At 42.5% G+C, this 12,259-nt stretch overlaps 1 protein-coding gene across 4 annotated transcripts in view; it reads right to left on the bottom strand.

The window, feature by feature from the left end:
- The window catches only part of BBOX1 (gamma-butyrobetaine hydroxylase 1), a 198,349-nt gene that overhangs the window by 37,041 nt on the left and 149,049 nt on the right, over nt 1-12,259 (bottom strand). For all 4 annotated transcript variants that reach the window (XM_073604546.1, XM_073604543.1, XM_073604545.1 and 1 more), the window contains exon 5: nt 9,677-9,782. In XM_073604546.1, the coding sequence (XP_073460647.1) occupies nt 9,677-9,782 (106 nt within the window). The remainder of the gene's footprint in view (nt 1-9,676; nt 9,783-12,259) is intronic.

Genomic DNA, 12,259 nt, shown 5'->3' on the forward strand with positions numbered 1-12,259 from the left:
ACAGACACATCCCCCCTCAGTGCAGACCCCCCAGCAGCACAGACACCCCCTGAGTACAGACACCCCCCCCTCAGTGCAGGACCCCCCCAGCTGTACAGACACCCCCCCAGCAGTACAGACACCCCCCCTCAGTGCAGGACCCCCACTAGTGCAGACCACCCCCTCAGTACAGACACCCCCCAGCATTGCAGACACCCCCCTCAGTGCAGGACCCCCCAGCAGTGCAGACCCCCCCCAGTAGTGCAGACCCCCCCAGCAGTATAGATGCGCCCCCCCTTACATACCTCAGAACAGTGCTGACAGTCTCCAGATACACAGCGGTGTGTGTCCCTCGAGGCTCGAGCGCAGGCTCCTCCTCTGTGGAGGTAAATCGAGAGGAGGGGAGGCGGCTTCGGTCCGCGCCGCTGAGGGACAGCGAGCGGCGTTAGTAGTGCGGCTGCCGCTACCTAAGGGTGTCACCCCTCTGGCGGGTGTCACCCGGTGCGGCTCGCACCCGCCTAGCAACGCCACTCATCAGGCCCCAACTCGGCTGCGGGCCCCATAGCGACTGCGTGTGTCGCTATGGCGGTAGTTCCGCTACTGCATACAGCGGTTTAACAGGACAGGTTTCACTCAGAACAGGCTTCGCCATGGTCGACCAAAGAAGTTGAGTGCACGTGCTCAGCATCATATCCAGAGCTTGTCTTTGGGAAATAGATGTATGATGCTGCCAGCATTGCTGCATAGGTTGAAGGGGAGGGGGGGTCAGCCTGTCAGTGCTCAGACCATACGCTGCACACTGTTGTCATCCCAAAGTGTAATTTCTTCAGTGTTGTCACATGAAAATGCGTCAAAGTAATCCTAAACTTGAAGTTAGTGGCTCTCCCCCACCTTGTGTCTGTTTGCCCCAGGTTGGCATTGTGTCTACTGTAGCATTTTCAGTGGCAGAGCAGTGTAGGACCTTCCGTAAAAGGGATTACTTTGATGCAGTTGGCCAGCTTAAACGTATTATAATGTGTGAACTAAAAGTCTGTTTTTTTATTGCATAGTTTGCTGGAAAGGGTGTATAGCAGTGTGCAGAAGGTTCATCCAGAATATGGAGTCCTGACCATTCTCCTGATGATGCTATCTATGGCAAAACGCATCGGGCGGGGGCAACAGATGTGATGTCACCACGCCCAACTTCCGGTTATGGATCTGATGGTGTTTGCCATACAAGACGTTTTGAGGAGACTGTTTCATTACTTGCTTTTGTATGATCTGTGTTTTCATCTGTAATAGCTAAGATATGGAGGAAATTACAAGTCACTGGTGTAATATCCCCTAGTATACCTTATCATCTATATGAAGCTTATATTTTTTCCTGTCAGGGCTGGCTCAGCCCTTCCTTCTCTGATCTGGCTGCTCAGCTGTCGGCTAATTGCCAGCTCCCATCTCTCTCCACAGTTACCCAGCTGTTGATTCTGCTCGTCAGTCCTGCCTACTTAAAGCCGTCCAGCTCACTTGATCTCTGCCTTCGCCTTTGTCAACATCACAGACTTTCTCCTGCATTCCTGTTGAAGACTGGCTCAGCTGACGTTCCTTCTGGCTCCTGATCCTGCTTGCTGTACTACTACGTTTATCTCTGGCTCTCTGACATTTGCTTGGCTGACTACCCAGTCCGGTTACTTAACTCTGACTTGTTTTGACTACGTTTACTTTGTTTACCTTATTATTATTATTATTATTATTATTATTAAACAAGTGTAATTTAACTATACTTCTGTATCGGTTTGATTCATGGTTCCTGATAGTTTTTTACAGCAAACTGATTATTATTAGTGGCATTGCCCCATGGAGATGATTTTTTCTTCCATGATAACTATATGGCAGATTTTTGAGATCCTATGTGGGGCTCTGTGATGGTGAGAGATTTCCAGTTTGGATTCGTACAGTTTATTGGAGCCATTAACCATTTGAGTGCTACGTAATAAGCTTGGTGATTATTTCAATCTGGCATGCAGTCTGTGAGCCCAGGGGGAAGCACTGTTTTTGGAGTCCTGGACACTTTTTTGGTGTTTAAAGAGCAGATAATTACATTACTTTTATGAACTTTTTCATATGTGAAGCATATACAGTATATGGACACTATTTGGTGGATTTCACATTATATGGGTTCACACGTTTTTTTTTTTTTTTTTTCTTTATTGAATATGCATGTTTGTGTATTGTAAAGATTTATTAAAGTGGCTGTAAACCTCAGTCATGAAATCTGAAGGACACATATCTGTAGTGTTCACTTGTTTATCTCCAAAACTCTAAGTGTCGTTTCTCTCTGGTGCTTCGTTCTCTTGTTATCAGCATGATTCACTTCTGAGTTTTCCCAACACATGGGATAAATTTGTGATAGGGAGGAGAGATCAAGACAAACATCTTGTCTATTCAGAGCACAGCTCTGCAGGTTCCTTTGTTCCTGTGCTGTGTGTGGAGGGTGCTTCACTTTCCTCCAATCAGCTCTCAGATCCCTTTCACACCGAGGGCGTTTTGCAGGCCCTATAGCGTTAAAAATAGCGCCTGCAATCCGCTCTCAAACAGCTGCAGCATTGTCTGCAGTGTGAAAGCCCGAGGGCTTTCACACCGGAGCGCTGCGCTGGCAGGACGGGAAAAAAAGTCCTGCCAGCAGCTTCTTTGGAGCGGTGAAGGAGCGGTGTGTTTACCGCTCCTCCACCGCTGCTCCCCATTGAAATCAATGGGGCAGTGCTGGGATACTGCCGGAAAAACGCTGCTATTGCAGCGCATTGCGGGCGGTTTTAACCCTTTCACGGCCGCTAGTGGGGGGTAAAAGCGCCCCGCTAGCGGCCGAAATGCGCCACAAATCCGACGGTAAACCGCGCTATGAATAGCGGCGTTTTACCGCCGACGCTATGGGCGGCCCGGTGTGAAAGGGCTCTCACACAGTGTAACTGCAGCTCTCCACTCCCTCCTCCCTGCTCACACATGCTGAAGTATTTTTTTATCACAAATCTGAACTTTTTAAGGGATGTAGAGAAGAGTAGACTGCAGATAAACAAGTAAAACGTATGTAGGAGGATATGTTTCATCTCTATGTATCACCTGAAGCTATTCATTTCACTGGGTATATGAGAGGCTTTACAACCACTTCAAATTTCTTAAGTACTGCACAATATATATTATTTATTTTTATCTGGTATCACAAGTGTGTGCTGGCTGCTCTTAGATTGTGAACCTGAGCGTGGTAATTTCTACATATATTTAGAACACCTGAAGCCAGCCTTAAGTGCTGCAGTGCAAGGAGCATGCTAATAGGAGGAGAGCAGAGTGAAAGAGAGATGAATTTATCAGTGTGCTGCTTTTCATTTCATTGCGTAGTCACCAGGTGGGATGGGAAGGAGACCAGTTTGTGAAAGTGAATAGTAGCTGAGAACAGTCAGGTCCCTTCTCTGTGTCAAGCTGTGTCACAGACAGGGCTTTTTTTCAGCGGGAACGCGGGGGAACGCAGTTCCGGCACCTCCAGCACTGAATGTATGTAATAGCAGGGGGTGTGGGGTGTGCTGGAGGGTCTATTGATGTTGGATGCTGGGGGATCTATTGTCACTGGTGGTGATCTGATTTTGTGTGAGGGTCTATTGTTGCTGATGGGGAATCTATTGTTGCTGGGGGGTCTTATGTTGTTGGAAGGGATCTACTGTTGAGGGAGAGGTCTATTTTTACTGGCTGCTGGAGGATCTATTGACGCTGGCTGCTGGGAGATCTGTTGTTGTTGCTGGGGGGGAGTTCTAATGTTGCTTGGTTGGATATTTTGTTACTGGGTGTGATATTTTATTATTTTGGGGGTGGAGTCCATTGATACTGGGGGAGTCTATTGTTGTGTGGGGATCTATTGCTGGGATTCTATTGTTCCTGGCTGTAGGGGATCTATTTTACTGCTTTTCTTTTTATCATTAACATGTTCCATACAAATGATCAAGCATCACAAAATGATACAGTACTTGATTCTGTATTCTCTAAAAGGGGCAGTACTGGTAGGTGGGTAGGGGGTGGAATCAAGGGACGGTGGTCAGAGGTGGGTAGGGGCAGAGACAAGGGGTGACTCAGACGGAGGGAGTTCCTGCACCTATTCTCAGAGAAAAAAAGCCCTGGTCACAGAGCTGAGAAAATCTCAGGAATGGGTGGACAACTACAAATTTCTATGGCAGGTAAAACAGCTCTCATATACAGTATGTATTTCATAACTGTATTTAGCTGTTTTCCTGGAGCTTAGGGTTGAAAAAACCCAAAAGATAATAATATCTGTTTGCATTTTTTATTAAAATACACAATTGCCCTGAAGTTACACATTTAAATGAAGGCTTTGTTTTAGTAGTTTGCACTCCTGGTATATAAAATCAACCTCTGCCTTCCTTTCATGAGACACAACCAGTGAGAGGCAATCATGCAACGTTGTAGTACAAGTTTATACAAGGGAAAAAAAGGCTTTGGAAAGATGAATTTCCGTTTTTTTTTCTAATGGCATTTAAACACTCACAATTTAATGAACTACATGTGGTGACTCAATAGTCCATGATGTTTATATTGTCTGCACTTTATAATTACTGTTGTGCTTTTGTTTGTATTTAATAATGTCTGCGGGTTTTAATTTTGAGATAACATAAATCACACAATAACAGCAACATAAAAACGTCGGCCAAACACGTCATATACGGATTTACGGTCCAAGTGAATCCATACTGTTGTGTTTGCATGAGAGGCTGGGAACTGGAAAGGATTTCTGAATCCTATGGGTGTATGTAATCCTTGGCATGCTGACGTTATATGACCTCAGGCACACCTGTTCTCATGTATACAGTATTCTACCTATGTTTTTTCTTTGAACTTTTACAATGCTCCCAATTAAGAGGATGTATGTTATTGGAGCAACAGCTAAATGGATTTTCAAGAGCTGTAGTGAGTGTTGGGAAGAGAGCATTAAAGCAGGACTTTTGCTGCAATGTTTAACTTTCATCCAGAGATTTCCTCTGCAGTACTTTTCTGCCACTAGATGTCCTCAGTCTGATGGCCAGTATCATTTAACTCACTTCTTTTTTTATTTAGTTGGTTGGGAAAGGCCAAGGTCGTCCTGGATCTACCTCAGCCACTTTCACTGAGTCCAGGTCGTCCTGGATCTACCTCAGCCAATTTCTCTGAGGCCAGATCGTCCTGGATCTATCTCAGCCTGTGACTGGACAGTGAAAGGAGAGGCAACATTGATGAGCCAATCTTTCCATCACTCTGCTTTCTCCTCTTATCCACATGCCTCTTGTCAGCACATGAACAGGTTGGCTCCTTGTGCTGCTTTTTTCTTTCACACTTAAGTGTTTCTATACAGGGACTCCAAGAGACTGATACCAAGAGTAGTGCTGGCCCCTTACAGATTCTACTGATTTTCTTCCCGGCTGGGACTCCAGGCAGCCAGGCACACAACAGTTTCTCTCACAATAACAAGGCAGTGAATGGTCTTTTTTTGCTTTATTGCTTGTTAAACTTGGATGGGGTGGAGGGAAGCTTTGGAATACTCCACAATTTAGTGCACAAATTATTTGGAGGACACTCTCCATTTTGTCTACTCTCTTCAGGGGCACCTGCTTCTTTGCAGAGACCAGCAAGGTATAATGCATTTTAGCAACAGTGACATAGTCGCACAATGAGTTAAACATTAGACAGTCATTAGGATCCCAAGCCTCTACTCGCTGTGTTTCCAGATACTTGGACACCTCCTGTCCAATAGTGGCTAGACACTATACCGTGAATCTCCAGGTCGGATCCTCTGGGCATCCCCTTTACTTGACTCAAAACTGCTTCCAGGAAAAGTAGGCCCCTCAGCTTCCACTGAGCTGGGACCTCGGTGAACTCTCTGCAATAGGCCCCCCAGCTTTCACTGAGCTGGGACATTGGAGAACTCTCTGACAGGTCCTTTAGGTTCCCCTGGGCTGGGACCTTAGTGAGCTCTCTGCAGGCTTCAGCTAACTTTCCCAGTAAGCCAGCAGCCCTTCAGGCTGGGATCTCCTTATCCAGGGCAAGAACCCTGCTGCTCCAGGCCTCACACTTTTTCTTTCCTTATCAGCCACCTACTGGGCACTCCGCCCAGGAAATGGCTGGGGCTGCATAAATATTCAGGCCCAGAGTCGGCCTCTACCAGCCCACTACATTCTAGAACCTACTAGAAGGCAGGGAGGAGTAGTTGAGTCTGCAGCCTGTGAGACCCAGAGTAGCCAAAACTAATCACACACTGCTCCACTGTTTACAGAGGGGCCAAAAAGACTAAATTTACCTAAACCTCTCTAGCAGCTTATTCTAGGAGGGTGCTTCAAGTTCAGATATTTATACTGTTTGCAAATTAGTTAAGGCTTGTTTACACAAGCAGCACTATCTGAATCCTTACTGCACTCAATTTATTTTCAGGGGATGGTAGAGCAGTAGCTTAAAGGCATTTAGGAGGCAATACTGGGAACAGGGTGTTGCAGCCCAGTTGCATTCACTCAGCGGCGGTACTGCCTGCCCAAACGTAACCTGATGTAGAAATGTTGATGTGCTGCACCACAAAAATGGCAGCATATAATAACATAGCCCATGTTAACCTGCAGCTTGGTGGTGGAGGTGTAAGGTGGTGTGCAGTAAAACTTTGGCTCAAATTCAGTTTTTTTGTCATTTCCCAGTCAGCCATGTAAGTGAGACCATACAGCCTGCCTTATTTCCTGGTTGTAGGATGTACCGGGCCTAACCCTTTCATTCACTTGATTTCAGTTCTTTTAGTTCTGGAGGCTCAGCATTACATGTGCGTGTTATATATAGTGGTCTGCATGTGAATGCAGCCTGTCAAAGAAACCCCCAGTCCTCTAGACTGACACCAACCCATAAAGATATTTTCATATCAGCATAACTTTTCTCAATAGTCAGACCACTGCTTACATCAGGTCTGAGGGCCCTTGAAAGGAGTACTGGGTGATGTTTTTGGAAGCTATGTACAGCGTCCTGCCAGCCCCTTCCACCAGCCATTATACGTACAGTATGTCTGTATAGTATAATAAAGCACAGAAACCCACTGATGACATCACTGGGTCTAAAATAAGGTATTTAATGAAAATGGAAAGGTTTTATTAAAAAAATAAATAAATAAATAAATAAATCATTAGCATGTTGATGGAGGGGTTAGAGAGAGAAACTATGGAAGGCAAAATATAAGCAGAATAAACTTCAGTTTTAAAAATCCATTTTTATTGAGAAAACAAAATCCTTTCTGTGTCACTGCTACACATTGTAAGGATTTTACCACGCTTTATTAAAGATCTGTTAGTAGTTTAGCTCTCCAGTTAATAGGATAGACTATTCTAGTGCACTTTAAAATCTTTCAAAAAAAGTGCTAAGTGGAAAGATGTGCCTTTAATACAAATATATGATCAGTCAAAACATTGGAAGTACAATGCTTTGTGTAAGTATCTCAGTAAAGATGATATTACAGTCTACTATGTCTGAGGACATTGAATTTTAATATTTCACCTTTAGGCTATCCTTGATTTACCACCATGCTCAATGTAGACATCTAGGAGAACTACAGGAGCAGGAGGATGAATGTTTATACCTAGGTTTGCAGAAGGCATTTCTTGTGCCAATGTTATCTCGGGGAAACAACAATATATGAATGAAAAAAAAAGAATCTGACTAAATTTTTTTTTCTTATAACCCTCTGCTAATTGGATCTTCATAACAAGATCAACCAACCTTCTTTTGTCTGAAGTACCCATAGACACCACAAAATTAAAGCAGGCCATAGATGTATCATAATTCGGCCAGTTCAGCAGGGATAGATCAAATTTCAATCCATGCATGAGAACTATAATTGTACACAAGTCACTCTATCAATTAACTTGTGTACAACCAGCCCATTGAGTTTTTCCCGAACGATTTGTGTCGCTGGCTGCAGCCTGGAACACTAATGATTGAGTTGTGCCGGCAGGGAGGGCTCCCCAACTGGCAGAACACAATAGCGCTGCGGGAGTGATTCCCCCATTAACACTGACAGTGTTGATGGAGGAATCAAGCAATTTTCTTTCGTTCCACCATGGGAAAATGGTATAATTTATGGCTTGCCTAACTGCTGTGTGACAATTATCTCATCGCTACAATTTCATGTGAATTGCGGAGATATAAAGAGATTAAATGTCAGAATATGCATCTCAAATTAAGAGAGCATATCCTCAAAATATTCCTAAAAAGTCCAATCCTAAAATCCTAGGAATTGGCCCTTCAAAACATGGGGAAATCTAGGCAACAAAAGTCCTTAGGTTTATGATGGACAGCAACCACCACCAAGGGATCTGGGTGTACACGCACTGGACAGTAGGACCTTCCAGATATAGAAGTCAATACACACTTGATTTATATGCTCCTCCTAATAATATGATCTGTGGTTTCATCTGTAATAGCAAAGATATGGAGGCAATTATAAGTCACTGGTGTAATATCCCCTAGTAAACTTTATCATCTATATGAAGCTTATATTTTTTCCACTGGACAGCCTGGCCTAATAGGTGTCTGCATTCAGTTATTATGTACCTTTCCTTTGTCCTTCAGTCACCTGTTCTAGTCTCAAGACTTACTAGAAGTATATAATGACAAACTCATGTTCCAGAGGCATAACTAGAACCTTTAGGGCCCCGGTGCAAGAAACCATAAAGGACCCCCCCCTGACCCCCGACTGCAAGTGCAACCTTTGTGACCCTGGTAGTTCGGCCACTGGTGTCAGTGTTTTTTTATTTTTGTTATTTTGTTATTAAATTATTTTTTACCATTATTTTGGGTGTACATGCACTGGACAGTAGGACCTTCCAGATATAGGAGTCAATACACACTTGTTTCCAACTAATCCCCAGTCTGCAGGGATGGCAAATGCTCTTCCAATTCACAGGAAAAAATAGAGAAAGGCTCCAAACAGTGTGATACCATTGAATTAAAAGAAGCCATCTAAGTCTTACAGAGTACTGTATCAACAGACTCCCGAGAGCGAGTGATGTCAGTCCACTAGCACCACGGTGGAAAGTTTTACGTACAGTAGTTCTGACATTTTGTTTCCAACATTTTAGTAGTCTCCTTTATAGCACCGCAATTAATATGAAATTGTATACAAGAACTTTAAATATCATTCTTTTTTGCCTGCCACTTGTAAGTATTAGTGTGGACTGATCTATCCAATTTGTGTCTTATCTCCATAGGTAACATATACTAGCAAATGGATGTGTAAAATCCTAAAAAATAAGAGTGATGGATCTTTAACCAAAATAGCCATAATGGCCTAAAAAATAAATATAATTATTAGATTTTTATTGTCGAGTCAGCCTTATGGGCTGGAAAGGAAATATACAGTAGGTGTAGTACTCACACGGTAACTAACAGTCAAAACCATTGTACAATTCTTGGCTATTTGAATGGTTAAAAATCAGTTGTGGGACCTGTCTGCACCCTAAGTGCATCCAGTGCCTGATAAGCTTGAATGTATGCCTATTTTCACAATGAGTGGATTTACTAAAAAGACCACTTATACCCTTCCCCCTGTGAAGTGTGTAGAGTGGAAAAATGTCTCATTGACCTAAGAAAAGATGATAATAGATTTGTGTAAATATGCTATTGTTGCATAAATATCAAAGTCAAAATATAAAGAACTTACTCCTGGAGGATACTGGAGAGCTGGATAATCCGTGTGTAGACTTAATTTTCCAGATGTGTAGGCCACATTGTTGGCATCTACTTTGTCTTGAACTTGCCATGTGTATCTGTAAAATAACCAACCTTTATTACTTTAATACAAAACTGTGCCCTGATTATAGTTTTACTTACACTGCTACACAAAATTAAAATGCACCATTTTAGGTTTTCCTCACCCAACAACACTATTTGTTAGAACTTGTAAAAAAGGCCTTGCAGAAAGAAAAAAAAAATAAATAAAGCGTGTGTAAAAAAAATAATAAAAAAAATTAAAACTAAAACTAAACTAAAAAAAATACCTGGATCAAGGTTTAGGTCAGTGCCAGGGTTAGTGTTTGTGTCAAGGTCAAAGGTCAGGATCAGTATTCATTTGGACAGGATTTTTTTTTAAATTAGTATCAGTGTCAGTTAGTGCCAGTGTCAGTGTTTTAAGTAGGAAAAAAAAAGCAAAATGCGCACTATTGTTTCTGGGCTGTACTACTGGTACATACAACAAATAATACACATGTGGTATCACTGTGATCATCAGGAGCAGGAGAATTTATTTTGGGTTGTTCTTTGTTGGAACGTTATGGTAATAACAAGAAATATACAGCTAAATTTAGAAAAAATTATTTTTTTTTACTATTTTGGACCAGTTTCCCTTTTATAATAAAAAAAAAAATCAGGAGATATCCACTACTATTTACCACCAAATGAAAGCTCAGTTTGTCCTGAAAAAAGCGTGGTATAATCCACCTGGATGCACAAAGCAGTTGTGATGATACTGTATGTACAGTTGTACTAAGACATGTCAAAGTTCCAAAATTGTGCTTAGGCATTAAGATTTGTTTTACCCTTAGGCAAGAAGGGGTCAAGGAAAAAATCTGGCTACAGAATGTCAATAGCTGCTGGAAAAAGAGGGCAGCCACTGTAGCCCTAGAACAAACATACTAGGGTGGTATGTACGTTACGGACAGTAAGTATACGTCTTGGCAACATGCACACTCTGACACCATCCTTGTGCACACCTTGGTGGTACAGCGGGCTTCCCTTCAGATTGTCAAGCCAGGCTTGTGGCTGACATCTTGAATAGGCAGCATTCCTGTTCCACCATATTGGTTTTTCTTTCCAATCAGTACTCCTATTCATAGTAAATTCGTAACATTATTAGGACTTACCCATGTACGTGTTGTTTATAGCATCTACTTACCAGGCTGGGGCAATACAATACTTTCATACTGGTACCCTAGAAGTCACAGCCATAGGTACCTTTAGACTTAGTACCTGATACCCACCCCTATTCCTTTATTTATATGCATACATGCATGTATACTTATCTATTCCCTATATTTGCATACATATATGTGTGTGTGTGCATCTGCATATGCATACACATACTTTGTCCTATATAATGTGTTGTTTCATCTTACGGTTATTTCATTAGTTCCTATTTAACAGTTACCCCATCAGTCATTGTTCTATCATAACGTACATGTAGATACATTGATGTTTTGAATGTGTGTGTTTTAGCTATATATTTGATTTTTAATTATTTGTTTTATCTAGTCCAGTCTATTTTTCCTTGTTCCCCCTACCTAACCCCTCCGATTTACATTTACGCCCAATTTTACATTTACGCCCAATTTTATGTTTACATTTATTATTATATATAAACATTTTATTGAATTTGTTTGTTACTGTCAGTAATTTGCATTTTGATCACTAGATGGCGTTCCCCCTTTTTATCTGATCAATATATTATTGTTAGCATTGTTCCCTGTCATTCCCCATCACCGCCACTAAATGGTAGCCTATATAAGGGACTGCATTCTTTAGCTTGACAAAGGAGCGCACCTGTCCCCTCCATCGACTGTGCACATGCTCAGAAACGCGTTGCATCACCTCCGATGATGCCATGAGCATCCCAGCCCTCCTCCCTGGATCTATCTTCATACACAGAGCCGATGAACAGCTTCTACAGGCACCACGAGTGGCAGAGGCTGCCGGGACCAGTGTGCAGGACTTATCTCTCACATGCTAACATGATTTTACCTCAATGTGAGTGTTTTACTTCCTGTTTTACTTCCTTGTACTATATAAAACTTATACTGTCTACACTTAGAAGGCGCCTCTTCTGCTTTTTTTCCCTACATGTTTGAAGTGTGCTTTCCGCTTCCCCCAAGAGGCCTGCCCTGAGTTGTGGACTGTCATCTCATCCTGTTAGATGTAATCCATTTTACCCATTTTTGTACTTTATTCCTGAACCCTACGCCGATACAGTTACACAGAATATGGTTTCCGGTATTCTGGATTGCAGTTTGCGCCATTACATACCCTCCTTTTAGTAGCACTAGAACAGCATACTCAAGGAGTACTTGAAAATTGGGTCTTGCAAATGTAGTCAAATGAAGGTAAACCTGAAACAAGCTCAATAGCTCTGGTGAAGTGGCTCCAATACAGTAAGGGTTACCTAGATGGACACCCAAATGAAACTCAAACGAGTCCACGTTAGATTTCATTGTAGATAAAAGGTCCTATTAAAAATTTGCCAACACATTTTGGG

Source organism: Aquarana catesbeiana, linkage group LG11, assembly GCF_042186555.1.
Source record: "Aquarana catesbeiana isolate 2022-GZ linkage group LG11, ASM4218655v1, whole genome shotgun sequence".
Taxonomy (NCBI): Eukaryota; Metazoa; Chordata; class Amphibia; order Anura; family Ranidae; genus Aquarana; species Aquarana catesbeiana.